The sequence below is a fragment of the Eurosta solidaginis genome, chromosome 5 (assembly GCF_040869045.1).
Source record: "Eurosta solidaginis isolate ZX-2024a chromosome 5, ASM4086904v1, whole genome shotgun sequence".
NCBI lineage: Eukaryota > Metazoa > Arthropoda > Insecta > Diptera > Tephritidae > Eurosta > Eurosta solidaginis.
In genome coordinates this window covers 230464196-230486024 of record NC_090323.1, presented here as the reverse complement: position 1 = coordinate 230486024, position 21829 = coordinate 230464196, and the positions used below count along the sequence as shown (strand labels likewise).

The 21829-nt window shown below is 35.5% G+C and overlaps 1 protein-coding gene across 5 annotated transcripts; it reads right to left on the bottom strand.

Moving 5' to 3' along the window:
• Window positions 1–1008: 1008 nt before the first annotated feature.
• Atac3 (Ada2a-containing complex component 3) lies at window positions 1009–21231 on the bottom strand. Of its 5 annotated transcripts, XM_067788763.1 has the most exons (12): window positions 21084–21231; window positions 20921–20991; window positions 17646–17845; window positions 17406–17570; window positions 17006–17203; window positions 16728–16940; window positions 11023–11043; window positions 10639–10804; window positions 10197–10567; window positions 3809–3900; window positions 3675–3753; window positions 1009–3491 (listed from the first exon to the last, which is right to left on the bottom strand). In XM_067788763.1, the coding sequence occupies exons 3-12, from the start codon at window positions 17766–17768 to the stop codon at window positions 2976–2978; spliced, it is 1944 nt and encodes a 647-aa protein (XP_067644864.1). In that variant the 5' UTR covers window positions 17769–17845; window positions 20921–20991; window positions 21084–21231; the 3' UTR covers window positions 1009–2975. The 5 variants fall into 5 exon arrangements, with proteins under 5 accessions (XP_067644864.1, XP_067644863.1, XP_067644861.1 ...); XM_067788762.1 differs by lacking the exon at window positions 20921–20991; XM_067788760.1 differs by lacking the exons at window positions 20921–20991; window positions 21084–21231 and adding an exon at window positions 17924–17980.
• Between the last annotated feature and the right edge of the window lie 598 nt (window positions 21232–21829).

Here is a 21829-nt window from a genome sequence, read left to right as displayed (position 1 = left end):
CCGTCCAGTTTTCCTATTCATCATTGTTTGCTGCTTGACTGTCGAGAATGAGTTGGCACGGATGTAGGATTCTTAAATAGTATCCATCAAGCAGTTTACTTTATGGTTATTGGATCTGTTTGAACGATGCTGCAACAGTTTGACAACGTTATACTTACTTACTTAATTGGCGCTTAACCGTCTAAACGGTTATGGCCGTCCAACAAGGCGCGCCAGTCGCTCCTTCGCTCCGCCAACCGGCGGCAATTGGTCACACTAAGGGAGTTTAAATCGTTTTCCACATGGTCCTTCCAACGGAGTGGGGGCCGCCCTCTACCTCTGCTTCCATAGGCGGTTCCGATAGAAACACTTTTTTGGCCGGAGCCTCATCTTTCATTCGCATAACATGGCCTAGCCAGCGCAGCCACTGCGTTTTAATTCGCTGGACTATGTTGATGTCTGCGTACAGCTCATCATTAAATCTCCTTCGGTACTCGCCATCGCCAACGCGTAGAGGTCCATAAATCTTTCGAAGAACTTTTCTCTCGAACACTCCCAAAGCCGCTTCATCTGCTGTTGTATGCCCCATATAGCAGGACGGGTACGATAAGTGACTTGTAGAATATCATTTTCGTTCGCCGAGAGAGGACTTTACTTTTCAATTGCCTACCTAGTCCAAAGTAGTGTTTATTGGCAAGATTGATTCTTCGCTGGATTTCAGTGCTAATGTTGTTGGTATTGTTGATGCTGGTTCCCAAATAAACGAAGTATTTTACTATTTCGAAATTATGGCTGCCAACAATAGCGTGGTTGCCAAGGCGCGTATGCGCTGACTCTTTGCTCGATGACAGCAGGTACTTCGTTTTGTCCTGATTCACCATCAAACCCATCTTTACCGCTTCTTTTTCCAGTTTGGAGTAAGCAGAACTAACAGCGCGGGTGTTTAGGCCGATGATATACGTATACTTATTGAGAGGAAAAATCCTAAGTCTAGATGCCATTCCCCAGAAAAACCAATAATTCGTTTAACATTTCAAAAAAAAAAGGAACTTTAAAAAAATTCTTTTTATTTATAGATCTTCACGAAATAACATCAAAGTTTTTTAAATTAGTTTAAATCAATTAATTTTTGTTTCTTTTTTTAATTTTAGTTTAATCATTTTGTTTAAATATGTACATACACATACATACAACTTCGGATGAAAGAATGACAGCGAAAAAGTTTGCAAATTTTAGAAGTTACTTTAATTTTTTTATTCAAAAAAGAACTTGAATGCACTGTTAAACAAAAGCTATGTTAATTTTGATATAGTTTCGAAAACATCCAACTGGCTTAGGCTTAGAATATACCCGCGGCAGGTATGCCTGTCGTAAGAGGCAACTAAAATTTCAAAATGATCCAAGGGATCGTATAGCGCACCCATTTCAAGGGTTTGTCAGAGGGGTTTATAGCTTCTCCAACCCAATTGTGAACCTCTGACGAACCCAAGCTCCTCATGGAACTAGGGGGTTGAGGGGCGGAATGGCTTGAAAAGATTCAACATGGTAATATTAAAACGTTCCCGAGATGGTCATGCTTGTACCTTAGTTGTTCTTGTTACCGGAACGTTCTGTCCAAAACCTTCGGGGATTGGTACAACAACAACAACTTCAAAACTCGTTTTATTTTTTAAAAACCTTCATGCAAATTTCCACATTATTCTTATTTTAGCTAACATTTTGAGTATTCAATATTGTAATTCAAACAATAAGATTACTGAAAAAAAAAACCATTTTGCTGTCAAATTTTTACTCGCAGTTGTACATATATATGAATAATGATGAAAAAAAAAGAATTTATCTTTTAACTTCAAGTAAATCTTATTTTACAAGCTATACAATTTAAATTCATTAATTATGTCATAGTTGGGTACAGTGCACTATTTTTTATTTCCAATTAAATTGAATTGAAAGTTTTGTGGCAAAGGAAAATTATTTCCACCAATATTTTTTGAAGACTATAAAAAGAAAATTGTTTTTAAAATAAATCAGTGGAAGTAATTTTTCTATATCACCAATTTTAGTGCATACTGCCCATGAATATATCGCTCATTTGCTGCAACGTCGTCATAACTCAAAAAACAAGACTTTTGAGTTAATAACACATAAACGTACCCAATATCATGATCTATGTTGTATAAAAAAATCTTCGTGATCAGTTAAAAATTTAGCACGTGGTATAAAAATGAAAATATGCCTTTATATACGCAACATATGGCAGTTAAAATCTTTGAATGGCTCTCCTGGAAAATTGTGTTTTTTGAGTTATGACGGCGATATGTAATTTCAACTTAACATATGCAAACAAACGTCTATATGAATATTTAATACGTATATTTATTTGTTATCCAAAACTGATTACAGCTACTTCTATTGTCATTAGAAAAATATAAAAATCTTAGTTTATTGATATTTCTGATATAATAAATATATATAATTATTTTACAAAAAAAAAAAAAACAAAAAAAAAAATTTAAAGAACCGCGCCAATGCAGATGCATTATTTGAATTCATATTTACTTTATAAATTTAATATGAGCTCAACGTTAACGAGACAAACACTGCATGTTAGTAATTTATAAATATGTAAACTAATTTAGTAGCACAAAAACTTTATAACCTGACCAATTCAGTAGTTTAATGTTAACGTGTAATGTGCAAACTGGTTAAAATAAAATATTTACAGCTAAAAATTGCAGGATTTAATGATTTCACTTCTGCAAAGAGAAACTGCAATACGCATATTTACATAAAAAAAAAAAAAATTATTCGACTTAATATTTGTTAAATTTCGAACACAAATTCCTAACTCGTTAACAAGCATACGCGCTTAGATACATTTCACATATGCGTACATAGATGAATGTATACACAATGTGTATATTTCAGCAAATCGCAAAGTTACAAAACGAAATACATTTAAAATTTAAATTAATTGCATTGTTTAAAGACTGCAACTAGGTTTCTATATAATCATCAACCGTCTTTTCAACCAGCAATAGTTCTTCTAATCTATCCAAACGTTGACACATTTCTTCTTTTTCCTTTTGTGACGCCTCGAATTTTCGACGCAATTCATCATTTTGTCGACGTAACTCGTAAATTTGTCGACATATTTCTGGCACAGATAATAAAGCGCACATATTCAATGCAGGTGGTTTTTGTTGTTGTTTGACAGTATTTTCATTTCCAACACCTCCATGCGTTCGATTGCTGCTAATATGAGGGCTTGGTCTCGTAATATTTGTTGATGTTTGACGGACTAATGGTGGTACAGATGGATTGAGCAATTGTTTCGGTGTTTGAATGCTTGTTGTAGTCGCTTTTGGCATTTGTTGTTGCTGTTGTTGTTCCGACATCTCAGCATCATCATCCATAGGCGCCAATTGTATTATTGCATCGATATCAATGGCTTCTGCTAAACTGGTAGCCGTTGATTGCTCAAATTTCGTGACTGTTTGTGTAGTTTTTAACTGGGGAAATAGAAGAGTTTTTAAATTTCAAAATTAGTTGATATGCAAAGTATTTGTATAAACTTATGATAGCCATAATAATCAAATAAAATAAGCAATTATTTGTTTTCGTTAACAAATACATTTTTATTTTAAAAAATATTGCACAATTTATGACTCGTATAAAACTGCAAAGATGGATACCTGTCGCTGCGGTAGAATACGCGGATTCAGTATTCGTTGTTCCTGGATTATGGGTTTCGCAGTACGTATAATGCGTTCACTGTAAATGTAGGAAATTCAGTATGCTCTTAGTATTATTTCAATAATAATTTTACCTAGCCATAGATGCAGGTATTTTTTGTACTCCTTTAATATTTGTATTGCCGTAAATTTTTTTAAAATCATTTAAAGATATAATGCGCACATTCTGTAATGAGAATAGTGAACAAAATTAAATCTATATATATAAAATTCAAATAATGTATATATGTATGTATGTAGGTATAGATCGGGTTGCGTCCTAAACGGATCGACCGGTCACAACGAAATTTGCATAACCCACTTGAAACCTTCCAGGGATGGTCATAGGCTAAAAATAATTTCGATATATAAAAGGGGCGTGGCACCTGCCATACAAATGGAATCTTTTATACTACATAACTCTGAAGGTATTCATGCTAGAACATTGAAATTCAGTAAGGAGTTATATGAGGTCCATCCCTAACACCACCAATAAAATGTGGGGTGAGGGAGAAGGGGGCGTGGTACCTCCGATGCAAATAGAATATATCATACCTTATATCTCTGGATGTAGTAATGGTAGGATAATAAAAATTGGTAAGGAGCTATATGACGTTAAGTCCTTACACCTCCAGTAAAATGTGGAATTGGGGAAAAGCAGGCGTAGCACCTTCCCTACAAATGGGATTTTTGAGAACTATGGCTGCCGTACAAACTTAGGTTATTTTAACAGCTAAAATTTAACTACAGACTTGAGTTTGGCTGTTATTCCGTTTGAACGTTTAGTAATCTTCCGCCGTTAAAATTTTTTGTTAATTTCAGTCTGCCTACATCTTCTATATCTATATAAAATTCAAACAAACGATACTACTTATCAATTCATTGCCACAGTCGTGGAAGAATCGCAAGCTGTGCATTGTCCGGTTGAGTTTCTTAACTCCTTGGAGCCACCAGGAATTCCTCCTCATCGATTGATCCTTAGAAAAGGGTCCATGATATTATGCTTCGTAATTTGGATCCTCCGCGCTTATGTAATGCGACAAGGCTTATCATCACAAAACTTCCAATGTCATTGAACCAAAATTCGAAAACAACAAAGTTTTCATACCAAGGATTCAATTAATACCGACAGATATGCCTTTAAATTTCAAACGCCTCAAATTTCCTATTAGGTTGGCTTTCGCAATGTCTATCAATAAAGCTCAAGGACAGTCATTAGCTGTAGTAGGAGTCAATCTTATCAACTCATGTTTCACCCATGGCCAATTATAGGTAGCCTACTCCAGAGTTGGCTCATCAAAAAATCTTTTTATTTATACTCCAATTAATTTACAAAAAATATTGTATATCCTATGGTTTCAGCAGAACCAAAATTCGCAAATGCACATCCTTAAAATAACTTTAAAATTTGTGTTATTTATTTTGCATATTTTTATAGAAACGTGGGGTGGAACCCACGGGAATAAGCTAGTAAATAATAATATTATATTCATTAATTCAGATAAAGTTTTAAATTTCAATTTGGAATACAAATTGGCCTACTTTACCCTCCTATTTCTAGACCATTTCAAGATGGCTTTCGGAAACAATACGATATTAGGTATCAACCTATTCGTTATTTTCATGGGGATAATTCCGAATTCTTAAGATTAAGGGTCGGGATTATTTATGGACTCTTTCGAGATTGTGTTCGTCATCTTATCGCAACTATTTCCAGATTATTTTTGGGACTATTTCGGGACAGGATGATTTTTTGACTACTTCAGGATAACTGAAATGGATTACGAAATAATTTAGTGTTAAATTCAATTTAATGCGCAACTGTTTCGGGATAATTTCGGCCATAGTTGGGGGTAGTGCACCAATTTTGATTGCATTGCACTCTCATAAGCATTACAATATATTGGAAAAATTTGAGTGCGCACTATTTTTTCCCACCTTAGTGATAGTGCTGCCTTTCTCCACTACGACTGAAAAAATTGATTGCAGTCATGTAACTTTTATAAGCTTTTATTTAGGCGGCCACCGTGGTGTGATGGCAGCGTGCTCCGCCTATCACACCGTATGCCCTGGGTTCGCACCCCGGGCAAAGCAACATCAAAATTTTAGAAATAAGGTTTTTCAATTAGAAGAAAATTTTTCTAAGCGAGGTCGCCCCTCGGCAGTGTTTGGCAAGCGCTCCGGGTGTATTTCTGCCATGAAAAGCTCTCAGTGAAAACTCATCTGCCTTGCAGATGCCGTTCGGAGTCGGCATAAAACATGTAGGTCCCGTCCGGCCAATTTGTAGGGAAAATCAAGAGGAGCACGACGCAAATTGGAAGAGAAGCTCGGCCTTAGATCTCTTCGGAGGTTATCGCGCCTTACATTTATTATTTTTTTTATTTAGTTTCACTTGGCTGTTGTCTGTAATCATATCTTGCAAGTTAAATTTGATACACTTCCCGGTGTCCGATTGAGCTGAAATTTTGCACGCATGTATAACTCTTTTTTTTTTCGTATAACTCCGATGACAATATTACTTTGCGAGAATTCGATAAATTAATCGATAACAGAGTTATCGGTAAAGATTTGTGCTCACAAGCAATAAAAGACTAAGTCCCAGATAAACCAGGCCTAGCTACAGCGGTACCTATCCGTGGAGTCTGAGACTTAGGCGATTGTTGCTTGTAACCATAGATATTTAAATTGCATATTAGCGACCTGCGAGAACCACGGACACGAACCGCCGTATGGGATTCACCATGCCATTTTATATGAGAAAATTTTCTTACCACGTGGTGATTCCCACGCTTACTTCCATGTTCTTTGTTTAGAGGGATGGTGAATAACCTATAGCGGCTCAAGAACGCAGGTAACTTCGCCATGTTTGTGTATACAACGAACGTAGAAGTTAGGCTGTTATCGCTAAATGTTGCATACTTTTCTGCGCACTTGATTTTCTTTTACAGATTTTTGGCGATGGAACAGAGCAGAGATCTGCAATGAGTAGTTGTAAACTGAACGCGTCATAGGCAAAGTCACAATAAAATATGATTTTAAGTTAGTTAACACTCGAATAGAAGAACTTGACTGTTCAAAGCAGTGTTGCCAGGTTAGCCTTTTCGAGGCTAGATTTAGCCTTTTTTTTTTGCCTTTAGCCTCGAAATTTTGGGTTTGGCGTCGTGACTTTTTTCTAGCCTTTTTTACTCCGAATTTTTAATAATTTCTAAAATAAAATAATTTCAATAATACTAATGATATGAGTTCTCTACAAAAGATTAATCCTTTTTCTGCTGAAAATTCGTTGAAAGTTTCAAAGCCAGATGTATTTCCTTAGCTGGTAACTAACCAAGCATGAGCTACAACTGTTCGCGAAATTACTACACTTTAAGAGAAATGGGTGAACGAGGAAACCAAGAGTATAAAAGCAGCGCAAGCTGAGTAATAACTAATCAGTTTTGATTTAAGCATGCTATTGGCTGTGAAGCATAATTGTGAAAGAATACTCCCAAAGTAGTCTAAATAAAGACCACTTTGCAATACTAAATATTGGAGTGATTTATTTAACAGTTTAGCGATTCGAACGTTAGAAGGTTTCAAATAACCGGAATTCCAAAAAAATTCGTTACAATATGATTATAATACATTAGTAAAACTAATATCTATGTGCAAATTTTGCTTGACTTTGAGGCAGCAAATATATCTATGATAGCATCAAAATTTATCATTTCAAATTTTTCTTTTTCTATACTTAATAATGTTAGGTTACTTAGGCGGCCTTTCCCCATCGGTGATCGTAAATTCAAATTTGTTTTAATTTGATGAATGAACGTTCGCAGCTAGAAATTGATACGGAGATATTTAAGTTTGGAAAAACATCTCCATACGAGATTATAAAAGTAAGTAATTCTAACGGAGCTTTAGGTTCAATTTCTTTTCTACTGCCAAGTAATATTTTGCAGACACATATTTCGATAAAAAGATCTGTTCCATCGAAATCTGTATTATAAAATTCACCCAAGTTCTTAAAATTTTTTTCTAAGTCGTTATAATCCTTGTTTAACAAATTTCCACCGTTTAAGAGAAATCCAAATATAAAGTTAAGATCATTTAGTAGTGTAAGTCATGTACTTTTTCTTGTTGGAGGCGATCGAGAACTCTTTTCATAACGCGCGAAATTTCACATTCTGGCGCTCCATCGTGTTTCAGATTCATGTTTGACAGTTTTTGTTAAAGCATTTTTTTAATAATTGCCATCGTAACGTTGAACGTGAGAAAAAAAGATATATGCCTTTAATTATTCCACAACCTCTCGCAAGTGTTCTGATATATGGATGCATTTTTTAGTATAGAAAATTTTTTCCAGAAATCAGTTATAATAAAATTACAAATTATCCAGGAAGTTCTGCTTTGCGGACCATTTGGCGCCCCCTGTGAGTAGCGCCCGGGGCATGCTGAAACTTTTGAACGTGTTCAGTTTTACATATTGGGAGAGTTCGGCTAGCATTAAAATTTAATTGCTCAAAGATTATACTCTCATAAAGAGCGAAACTGGCTAAGTTTTCAATTAACACAATTTAGGAAACATCAGCTGATTTACGGTCATATGTTTTCGTGCTTACATATTTGTGCTAGAAGCAATTTCGCCAGCACGATTTTGCAAATTCGCATCCAAATGAAATGTCAAAATTGCGCTCTCTCGTTGTAAATTCTACAAGTTTTTTGTCTCACCGAATGACGGTCAGTAACAAGCATAGCGGAATGATACAAGGTGGCAGCATGGTGACATACCTACAAACATAAATACAAATTCCATGTACTTTGTTTTTGCAAGTTCGATGGACAAATGTCAAAATCGTACTGCACCGGAAGTTGATGTATCAAATCAAATAAAAAAAAATTTATAATCAGCTGTTCCATGCTGCCACCTTGTATCGTTGCGCCATGGTAACAAGTGTTACAAGTTTTGTACAAACTTTTTGCTGGCCAAACACAGTTATTGTTTTTCAATCAAAACAAACAAGAATGCAACGCAAACAGCTGGTAGGTTATCACGAGTTTACTTTGCCAGATCGGCCGCTTAAGCTCAGTTAAAATTTTAGTTAAAGTTCACTGAAAAACTGCATAACAATCTTAAGCGTAGTTTAACTGACAAACTGAGTTGAACGTGTACTGAAAAATCCTGCTTGAGTTTATTCGACCACGGCACATCATATTTTCAAGCAATTTTTATACTCAGCTGCTTTGCACACAGAGTATATTAACTTTGATTGGATAACGGTTGGTTGTACAGGTATAGAGGAATCGAGATAGATATAGACTTCCATATATCAAAATCATCAGTGTCGAAAATTTGATTGAGCCATGTCCGTCCGTCCGTTAACACTATAACTTGAGCAAATATTGAGATATCTTCACCAAATTTGGTACACAAGCTTAACCACGCCCACTTTTTATATATAGATAACATTTTGGAAAACACAAAAAACCTGATTATTTAGTAAATAATACACTTAGAATGTTGAAATTTGACATGTGGACTGATATTGAGACTCTTGATAAAAATTTGAACATTTTTTAAAATGGGCGTGACACTGCCCACTTGTGATAATCATAAATCAAAAATCGTTAATTCTATCGTAACAAAATTCGGCAGAGAGGTTGCCTTTACTATAGGGAATGCTTTCAATGCCCACTTTTATATAAGATATAAAAGATTTTTAAAAGGGTGGTGGACGAGTAAAATAAGCTATATCTTTGCAAAAAAAGGAGCTTTATATCAATGGTGTTTCATTTCCCAAGTGGATTTATAACAATAAATAGGAAAAACTTCAAATTTAAAAAAATGGGTGTGGCACCGCCCCTTTTATGACTAAGCAATTTTCTATGTTTCGGGAGCCATAACTCGAAGAAAAATTAATGGATCGTAATAAAATTCGGTAAACAAATTTTCCCTATAGCAGAAAATATTTCTAGTAAAAATGGACGGGATCGCTTAAAGACCAAGCAGCTTAGATATAAAACAAGTTTAAAAGGGTCGTAGACTAGAATAATAAGCTATAACTTAGCAAAAAATAGTTTTGAATCAATGATATTTCACTTATAAAGTTTTATTCTAAGAGGAAATTGGGAGAATATTTTTTTTTAAACGGGCGGTGCCATGTGTTATATAGAAAAGTAATTTATCTGAAATGAAATGTACAATTGAAGTCACGCTGAGTATATCATGTTTGGTTACACCCGAACTTAGACACCTTTACTTCTAAAGTTTTGTTTTATTGTCTATCTTTATGGAAAGCCTGACGAACATTTGAACAGCTTCTTGCTTGATATCGAATTTCGAAAGGAGCCACCTTCTATGGAACTGCATGTATTTTATTTATGCGAATGTATCTATACCAATAAAACGTCTTCCAAAATGGAACTATTATACATTGCTAACTCATATTTAAGGAGAGCATTCCTTTTTTGCCTTTTCTGGAAACATATTTTTTCTATACTCACCTTGTACATATTAAGATTATCTTTCGCTTTCGATATAATACTGGCACGCTGTTTACCGGTTTGTTGTGGATTTCGTGTAACCAAAGACGATGTTCCAACTACAGGTACCACTGTAATATTTTTAAGATTGCTGCTACTTGAATTCGTACGCTCCATGCTGCTACTGGAGCTAACTTTGCTAATATTGTTATTATTATGTAATTTTTTTGTTTCATTAAGCAATAGTTTGCCACCTTCTGATAACACCAACTGACGACCATTTTGTAAGGCGGTATTAAGCAGCTCCTTTGAGGTGTCTTCGTCCTCAGGCATCATCGAAATGCCATGATCTCTAAGCATATTGATTGTTGTACTGTCCAATATGCCTGTTTCTATGGTTATGCAGAATTGAAATGATTAGATTTTACAAAATTTAAGTTTTACCTCAACGATTTTGAAATACCTTTTATATTTGTCAAGTCGGATATTTTTGCTTCTGCAAAATCACTATTATTTGTCATATCATCATCGACTTCTATTATAGATCTTGCGATTGTTGTTGTCGCTAATGGATCGTTGGAATAGTTCGAGTTACTCATGATGGAGTTTACTGCGTCCGATGTTTCTTTCTGTAATGTTGAAAATGTGTAAGTACGTAAAAAGGTAAATTTTAGTTGAATGGTTGAGTATTGCAAGGGAAAAATTTGCGAAAATTTAGAAAAGTGGAATTTAAAAAAGATCAGGGGAGTTTGTGTTGAGTTTTTTTAAGCCAAATCGTATTAATACCCATAAAGAAATATTAGAAACGATAGTTATTATATCAAATCAAATTTTCTTGGGTACCTACTTTGAATCGCTTGGGCCGCATCTGTTAGCAAATTTATGATTTTTTGTTTGTTTTGTAATAAAAAACACAAATAAAAGAGCACAAAGAGATACGAAACTTAATTTTATGAAAACTTTTGCAAAAAATATAATGTACGATCCCAACGAATCGAGATAAACACAGTGAACGCTTCAATAACGATGAATTTCATATCAAAACCTATAAAAAAAAGCACATTTTGAACCCGACCCCCTCAGATTTTGATGAAATTTTGCATAGAGGTACACTTTACCTATACAAACACCACCTCGTTTTTAGAAATTGCATTTTTTAAGAATTGTGGGGTTGGCACGGTGTCTAAAGTTGTGAAAAATTCGTGAAAAATTACGGTAATAGGTAATTTTGAGGTGTGATAACTACGGAAGGGCTCAACCGATTTCCAAGATCTTGGTACCAGGTATTCTAATCGGCTATCGAAATCGTACACTGAGAACATTTTTATTACACTGAAAAACATTTTTTGTTTGTCTTTAAATGCTTGATCTTCGTTATTTTTTCCAAGTATTTTGAAAAACCTAAAAAAAAAATGGTTTTTAGCGAAATAAAAATTCATACAGTATACATTTTCGAAATTTCAAAAAAAAAAGGAAAGAAAGAGCCATTTTGGTTTTTGGATATGTTGTATATATTAAACAGACCTTCCTAATAAAAATATATTGTATTTTAAAACACTTGGCCTTTGAATTTTTTTCCAAGTTTAACATTTTGGCTAAGAGGGGTAAGGTGCCACTTAAATTGACATCTTCGGTGCGGTGGACTGAGTTCACCACTAGATTTGTCATTTATTTCTAAATTAATGCCATTTATTTCTAAATATCACATGCAACCAACTGCAAACAAACTAGCTAGTTATTAATCAATATTTTTTACCACGCAATTTTGGCATATTGGTGCGTCGGACGCAGTTAGCACACCTCTCTTTTGTGGGACCCATTGTTTCCTCAGGGGCTTGCCTTAATGCAATTAAAATAAAAGGAAACAAAACTGTATTAATAAAAATGTTGACATACACCACGACCCCGTACTTCCAAACTCACTGTTTTCGAAGTTAGAAAGATTGAGCATCTCCATGAAAGGAAGGCGCACAAAATTAACCAGTTTGTTTTTAATCAACAATAAATAATGCTTACGTACCCAGGAGTAACAAGATGTCTTATGATAGCGTAAACTTGGTAGTGCGGGGAAGAAAAGTTGAGACCCCTATTCAAAATTGTAGAAACCATAGTAGGGACCAGCAATATTCGGGGCAGCACGGATGCTCCAGGGTAAAAATAAATGTAAAAATAAAATATAACAGCTCAACATCAGCAGTTGAAACGGACATAATTACATTCCCACACCCGAAAAAGGGTCCAAAAGGGGCTTAAAACAATGTGTCGCATTAATTTGCAACAGGGGTAAGATACTTAGTGGCTTCCATAGACTCCAAGCTCCATGTCAATTCGCCAACTAAATCCATAATGATAATCGTTTTGTATGTATGTATATCGGCTCGAGGTCGATATGAGTATCTATAAAAACAACGGTTTTTAATATTATTTCGATTTACTTCGGTTATGTTACGGTAACCGTCTCCAGGGGAATTTGAATTAACCGTCCGTTCTTTTTTGCGTGGATACAAAATGGTTATCTTAAGATAAAAGGACGCTATAAATTCATAATGGTGATCAAACTTTTTGCGAGTACGCAGTTCCCATGTACTGAAATGAAAATTTAAAAGTACACGCCTCAACATGCTTACAGGTTGCTAAACATTTCTTTCGATAACCTTATTAAACTTAAAACGCTCACTACGCTACATAAATTAATATATATGAAGGAACCTGACTATCTGTATCGGAGGCTAAATTTTCTCCAGTCGTCTAGATCTGTTCTCCTTACCCACTTCAGACATCGTATGCTAATATCTGATCGCCAGTTCTTCATTAATTCCATACGTCTTTGGAACTCGCTCCCTTCTAGACTTAGGCTTATAAGCAATGCTCTGCTCTTCAATAAAGAATTAACAAGTTTCTATAATAACCTAGACAATTAAAATACTGATTCCTTCTAAGCAAATGTACTCTATCATTCCTTTATTTCCCTATTTACTGTTTATTAAATATATTATTTGTTGTAACCTTTTCTTAGCCATAGTCATTAGCTTTAAGTTTCAAGATTAGATTGTTCCTATTTTATGCCTTTTACCGACTAGCACTGTAAAATAATTTTTGTCAAATTGTTGTGCTGGGATGAATTGCCTAATAAATACAATACAAATACAATACGCCTAAGTATGAAATTAGTGACTGGTTTCGTGGACTTTTTTTTAGTTTTTTTTTTTGATATTTCGAAATACAGCCGAAATTGTTTTTTATTGTAGCTTGGTTATTTGGCATCCAATTTTTAGAAATGATACGTCATTACGGCCTTGGAAATCTGCACATTTGCTTCTTTGTTTATTACTAAGGTAAAAAGTTCAAAACCAATAATGTTATGATTTTGGAAGTAACACCCGATTAGCTGACCGAATCATGTGATAACTTTTGAATGTGTTAAACTTTACATATTAGAGGTGTTTGTCCATAAGGTCTAGAACGAATTGTCCAGCATTAAAACTATTTTCGAAAAAACAAATTTTGCGACTTTGGGCTCGAAAATCCTTAAACGCTCAAACGCGATTTTTTTGAACTTTTAAGGCTGCTAACAATGATAATTTCTGTGGCTTCCCGGCATATCCGAACTACAACTGGTTTCGAGAAAGCCAGCCCTTACAGTTTTAAAGTACACTTCATCGTGCAGTTTTTTGGTTGAGGAATATCGATATGAAATATTAAATTGGTTTTCAAATTTGCAGATATCAAATCCCGCACTATGAAAAAAGTGACTTTTTCGATTATGGCATGAAGTCACAGAAATAAAAACATACAAGTTTTCAGCTTCTTATATCGAATTTCGAGGTTAATTACTAATATGAATGGACTTAAAAACACTGAAAAAGTCTCCAGGCCTGTCAAAATTCTGCAGTCAGAACTGCCAAGGGATGGCTCCTTATGACCCCTGTAAATCGCCTACATAATGTTGTTGTTGTAGCGATAAGGTTGCTCCCCGAAGGCTTTGGGAGTGTTATCGATGTGATGGTCCTTTGCCGGATACAAATCCGGTACTAGAACGAATTGTCCAGCATTAAAACTATTTCCGAAAAAACAAATTTTGCGACTTTGGGCTCGAAAATCCTTAAACGCTCAAACGCGATTTTTTTGAACTTTTAAGGCTGCTAACAATGATAATTTCTGTGGCTTCCCGGCATATCCGAACTACAACTGGTTTCGAGAAAGCCAGCCCTTACAGTTTTAAAGTACACTTCATCGTGCAGTTTTTTGGTTGAGAAATATCGATATGAAATATTAAATTGGTTTTCAAATTTGCAGATATCAAATCCCGCACTAAGAAAAAAGTGACTTTTTCGATTATGCCATGAAGTCACAGAAATAAAAACATACAAGTTTTCAGCTTCTTATATCGAATTTCGAGGTTAATTACTAATATGAATGGACTTAAAAACACTGAAAAAGTCTCCAGGCCTGTCAAAATTCTGCAGTCAGAACTGCCAAGGGATGGCTCCTTATGACCCCTGTAAATCGCCTACATTATGTTGTTGTTGTAGCGATAAGGTTGCTCCCCGAAGGCTTTGGGGAGTGTTATCGATGTGAAGGTCCTTTGCCGGATACAAATCCGGTACGCTCCGGTACCATAGCACCATTAAGGTGCTAGCCCGACCATATCGGGAACGATTTATGTGGCCACATTAAACCTTCAGGCCATTCCCTCCCTCCCTACCCCCAAGTTCCATAAGGAGCATAATGAGGTCAGAGCTCAATATTAAAGAGCATAACGAAATGGTGAACAGGCAGTTTTTGCTAAATTTTCACAAACCGGGGTAATCTAGCAAACAACTGCTTGATCTAGCCTGCCAACATAGCCGTTTGACCAAGACAAGCATAAGGAGGCCCTAGACAAAATGCGCACAAAATCGCTAAACTCCTTTGCCAGGACGCGCCTGGTGAACCCCGTTATCAATATAAACACTGTAACAGGTTAAGCTCCTATTGTCGAGAATTGACCCTGACATACGTAATTTATGCCTTCATGGCATGTGTCCCCCACACGACATCAACCATCTTTTCAATTTTAATGTGAAACCTACGTCTCTAACGCTAACCTACTAAGTTTTTTTCATCACGGCCATTAGAGGGTACAATAAAAATTTTAAATAATTGTTTGTATATTTTAGTAAAATTTCTAACGCCTCCCCAGCGGGTTAGAGGGCTTTGAATATGCCCGCGGCAAATATGCCTGTTGTTGTTGTTGTTGTAGCGATAAGGTTACTTTCCGAAGGCTTTGAGGACTGTTATCGATGTGACGGTCTTTTGCCGAATACAGATCCGGTACGCTCCGGTAACACAGCACCATTAAGGTTCTGGCCCGGCGATCTCGAGAACGATTTATATGGCCACATTAGACCTTCAGGCCATCCCTCCCTCCCCTCCCCAAGTTCCATGAGGAGCTTGGGGTCGCCAGAGCCTCGTCTGTTAGTGAAACGGGATTCTCCGCTCGAAGGTGAGGTTGACAATTGGATTTGGAGAACCTATATATTGCGCTGGCAACCTGAAAAGGTTGCGCTACTGAACCCCTTGAATCTGGTATTTTAGTCGCCTCTTACGACAGGCATACTCCCCATCAGGGAGAGAAATGAGATACTGACCAAACAGTTCCTGTTGAATACCCAGAAACCTGGGCATCCCAACAGACATCTGATTGATGAACCAGCACCGCCTAGGGGCTTAAGGAGTCATCTCCGTAAGCATTTTGAGGAAATACGGCACCTGAGAACCCAGCCGTATGAAGCGAAAAAACACAAGCAGGTCCTTGGCGAACTCCATAAACAGGCGTCGGACCTTTATGCCGGGAATTGCCCGGTGAATCCAGTACTTAAAGAAAAGTATCCAAAATCGCGGAAGAGGAACGCATACTCCCCAGGGAAACGCGTGTCACTTTTGCTCAACTTCGTTTTGGATACTGTAACAGGTTAAACTCTTACCTATCCAGAATCAACCCCGACATACAAAATGTATGCCCCGCTTGCAATTTGTCCCCACATGACACCAACCATCTATTTAATTGTAATGTGGAACCAACGCCTCTAACACCCCTTTCCTTATGGTCCACCCCTGTTGAAACGGCAAGTTTCCTTGGACTCCCGTTAGAGGATATTGATGACAATTTGTGATCGGTCGCGGCTATTAGGTAGGGCGAGCATTGCTACAACAACAACAACAACAGGCATACCTACCGCGGGTATATTCTAACCCCCTAACCCGATGGGGCGCAAATATGCCAGAATGTACCAGAACGTACCGGATGTATATCATCAACATAGATAGCACTTCCCAAAGCCTTCGGGAGTATTTTTTATCACTAAAACAAAAACATTTCATAATGCCAGTTCTTGTATAAGACATCAAGTAAAGATCATTTCCATTTTGTAACTATTTCAAAGCATTCTGATATGTTTTTTGTTTCGTTGAGTGCATGCACATATAAGCCTCCTTTTACTATATACTACCGATAAATTTTTAACGAAAATTTTTTTTATTCAATCACTTTACATTTAATAATCCACTTACCTCATTTTCTTCATCATATTTGCGATTTATTTGTGACTGTCGTGCTAACTCTAGTTCCTCTAATAAATCAGCTTGTTCTGTTTGTACTGCAAGTCCAATCGCGGTTTTACCGAATTTGGATGTCGCCGTTACATCAGCGTTGTGTTTAAGTAAAATACGAACAATGCTCTTGTGACCTTTCTCAACGGCCCAGTGTAATGGTGTCATACGTAGCTAATTAAAAATAAACAGAAATAAAAGTTTTGTATAACATTGTATAAAAACAGCAATTAACATACCATATCGCGCGGATCCACCGTACATTTATAAGACAACAATAATTCTACAATTATTTGGTTGCCATAATAGCAAGCCATATGCAATGGGGTGCGATCTACTTTTGTTTTTGAATCTTTGTTGATACCACCTCTGAGGAGGGCCAAACAAATATCATACTGGTTATTCATAGCGCCAAAATGCAAGGCTGACATACCCAACTGACAAAAAAATACATATATGTAGGTATGTAAATATTATAAGCGGATAATAAAACACTATGTTGACTGTAACAAAAATGCATACTGCAAAGTTACCCGACCATAGTTCGAAGTTGTGTGACCTTGTTCTCAAAACTTCTACTTTTTTATGCAAAACGCTCTTACAAATATTTTGAATTCTGTTCATAGTTGCTATACTTACCCAATCGGAGGTGAATGGAGCACCGCGCGACAACATATTTTTAACACCTTTTAAATCACCGTCACGTGCATACTGTAGCAATTGTTTACCCAAATCCACAATAGTTGTGGGAGCAACCGACGAGTTGGTTGCTTTATTCGCATTGCTGATGTCCACATCCGTGCGCTGGAGCAAGCAAAACACACCAATTAATACAATAAACAAGATAAATACCTCATAGGCTGCCATAGAGCTACTCACAATTTTATAATGTATTAAATTTACTAGATGATCAAATGAAGTGCCACTGGCAGGATATACACTTCCGTCTGCTCGTAAAGTGGCCACTACCTTATTATCGCCACTACTGCCGCCACCAACCATTTTTCGTTGCACTCTATAACTACAGTGGACTGTTTAAACTCTGTCACATGTAAGTAGTGACTATACCGTTTCAAATTCTGTAAAAATATTTAAATTAATTCATTTAAATAAAAACAAAATTAAAATTAAAGGAAAAGGAAACAAGGCGCACGTACAAAAAGATTAAGCTTTTTCCGTCAATTTCGTTTTGTGATGGTGTTTCGTTGAGCAAGTGTAGACAAAAACAAAGAACAAGTTACTGACAGGGTTGCATGTGAATGCAGTTAGATAAATTTAATATAAAAAAGTAGTACTTAATTACTTTTTTTTTCTATCATCGGGCCGATTAATGAAAACATAGTAAAATGCTTTTTATTGCTTTAAGGGCGAATTAATGATGACTTATAACCATAAGGCCATAACCAGATAAAACAGCTGATCACACCTACCTTATGGAAATCAATGCAATCGAGTTAGCGTTATGGTATGTCACCATTAATCAATTACATTGATTTCCATAAGGTAGTTTCGATCAGCTGTTTTACCTGGTTATGGCTTTGTGGTTATAAGTCACCATTAATTTGCCCTTTAACCGAAATTTCTAAGTCTTTTCAGATTTTTGAAATTGGTATGATAATAGCTTCCCAACAAACGACTATTTTGGAATTGGGGTAAAAGTCTAGGTGAGGGGTCGACTGCTAATACGCTACCAAAAATATCGAGAGAGGTTTCAAAAGACGCGTGTTGGACTCGACAACAATAATCCGAAGACGGAAAAGAAATATTTTATCTCTGTCCGGAGATATTTGCACTTGAAATTGGCGATTTTCATGTGGTTGTTGTAATGTTGTAGTACCAATAACACCAATTGTGAACATATGTAAGTATTTTGCGCGGATATAGTTTTGGTCTCCAAACCGGTGTTGGACCCACCCAGGGTAATTTTTTATAAGCGCAGCCAAAGTCCGTCAACGAGGAAAGGCGTTCTGCGCAAAAATAAAACAGAAAATAGAAACAGCATATTTTTCAAATACAGACCATGAATGAATTTCAAGAAGTCACAAAAATGAGTACTTTGCTATCGCGATTGTGTTCAAGGGCAGCTTTCAACAGCAACGTGAATGGCAAAAAATTAAAATAATCTTCAATTACTATATATTAAAAAAACGTAATCAATCTGCTTTTTTTTTTTCAGTGTGGTTACATTTTTATTGATTTAAGCACTTCAAAAAAATTATTAGAATTTTTTAATTGCATGTTATAAAATTATTTCCAGAATCTGATCTTTTCTTAAGCAAAACAAATTCCAAAAAACTTTCGTACTATGGTATGAAATCAAAATGGAAGGATGAGAGGTGGGGAAAAACATGCTTTGGACCTAGGACCACGAACAGCGGAAATTAAAAAAAATTATTTCTTTCCATATTCTTGAAAATTCATGAGCTTAACACTGGCTTATAATAATTGAATATTAAATTAAGCAACTGCAGTTTCATCGTGTGATTCGCGGTTCGAATCTCGGTGAAACCTTTGATAACATTACGAAATTGCCTGATAATGAATTCGTGGCGGTTTTCGAAATGGTACCATCGCAATATGCCAGTAAATGTTTCTTTCTTTTCAGTTTCTCTTAGAAAATCATAATAATTGAATATTATTAAGCCGGTGTTAAGCTCATAAATTCTTAATAATAAGTATAAATTGAACACACTATTAAAACAAGCAAACATAAATTATTTCTTTCCATAGATAGTTGCAACAAAATTGAAAATTTTCAGGTGGTTGTTGTAATTTTGATGACTTTGTTATACCCACTAAAAACTGTGTGTAAAAGGTTTATTTCCAAACCAGTGTTGAACCCACCAAGGGTACAGAAAGGTCTTCTGCGCAAAAATACAATAGATACCACTCCCGGTTTCGATGGGGAACCTTTAATGGGCCCTATTCATATTCAAAAGACCATTCCTCGTATTATAAATAAAAATTCCTAGTGAGTTTTTTCACTTCTCCCTTTCCTCCTATTCTGAACAATGTTCGAAAAAGCGGAAACCAGTTATGGGAGAAAAGTAGGTATTATGAATGTGTGTGAGAGGGAGATTTCTCTGCCATTCCTTAGGAGTTTTTTCACTTGCTAAATTAAAGGGAATGCATCAAAATAGTTAAAGGAAATTGGTTCTTTTAAGAAAGAACACTTATTTGTACAAATTTGTGCTAAAATATGTACATTCTACCACAATATTCTTTATTTTAAGTCGAAAAGTATATCATAAGCAACTGAAGAGCTCTTGGTATATTTGATGCAGCCATCCAGATATTGCGCAAGGATATTTTAAGAAAGCTTAAATAGATTTTGGCATATGATGAAAGACGAAAATCAACTCGACTTTGCCGCCAGAAAATTGCTTTGCTGAATGGAAGCAGGCAACTCCGCGGATTTGTGTTATCCCGCCGTCTTCTTCTTATTATGCTCTGTTGATGTTGCTGTGGCACCAATTCATTCCTCATTTCAGTGAATACCACATGAAATGCAATACTGTGCATTGTTTATATTTTATTTCTTAATTTCAAACAAATTCGCAACAATAATTAAACTTTTCAATTTTCTGAACAATATAAGAAATGCGTAACGAAATTTCAATTGCAAAACAGATGACTTCGAAAATTCGAAATTCCTATTCCCCAATTATTGTTCTCCCTAGGAGAAAAGAATTGGAAGATTTTTTCCGCGAGAATAAAAAAAATCCGTGAGAACAAAATTATGAAGGAATATTTAGAATTGGGCTGAATATCAAAAAGCTGCAATTACACCTGCACCTATGTAGATAATTTTGACAACGACAATGCACACATATACATATTTCGAATAATCTTAGTATGTTCAGAAACAATTTTAATTTTAAGTAACTTATTTTTCACTTTTTTTTTATTTATTTAAAAACTTTCTAGCTCATTATATTTTATTCCATTAAAATACAATTTCATTAGCTTTACACTTATTTTGAATACTGGGCAAATAATTCAAAACATATAAAAAAGAGGATTATAAAGCTTTTAAAATTCGAAACTTATATGAAAATCTTATTTTAAAAAGCTATAGAAACCTTTTGTATTTTTTAAAAATTTGTGGGTTAGTTTCTTATAATTTCTTGTTTCATCTTATAATTTTACATTACCACGCTTTCCATACATTTCGTAAACTCGCAGCGGAAGCGCAACTGGTGGCGTCCTACTGAAAAATGCAACTCTGCAAGATGGAGGATGGAAACCGTTGTATACATTTTTTTGCAAATGGCTGAAAGTGCGGAAATGACTATGAAACGTATTTTACATACTTACCAATTTGATGTATTTTAATAAATTTGCGATTATGTTCTTCTTGATATCACATACAGTTTCCGTTTCAATAATTTAAAATTTTTGTTCACAACAATTTTACTTTTTTCCACTTTAACAAGCAACAAACGGGCTTTTCTACTTTTTAGTGTTTCCGCTATTCTCTTTCCTGCGCATTCGATTGCGCTCAACCCAATTTTTCTTCGGCAATTGGCTTTTGTTATGACTTTCGTACATAAGTATCTTTGTACATAGCGTGCCCAAGCAAAATACTTTCGTCACAGCCAACCCAACAAACATTCAATGGGATATTCTCTCGGCTGCCTGTCATAGTGGGACTGCACAACCGAAGAGGATAAATATAATAAGAGTCACCAGTCTGCTACGAGTGGCGAATAACTCGCTGGAAATTAAAAAAAAATTGATGCCTAATGTTTTCTATGAGGGACATTTTTAATTGTCTCGCATTTATCCATGTCGTGTAGCCACCTTATGCAAATGTGATTTTTAGAAAGAGAATTAATTAAATACAGTCAAAAAAATAAATACATATACCCAACGAAAATGTATAAAGACATTTATGCACATCTCGCCCAAAAAACACCTGCGATTACCCTAACCAAAAACATTATGCGAAGTAACGAGTGACGTCTCTTATTATATTTATCGTCTTTGGCACAACTGGCAGAAAAAATTTATCAAAAAAAAAAAAAAAAAAACGATTATCCTCGCTTAGATAATGCTTAGTT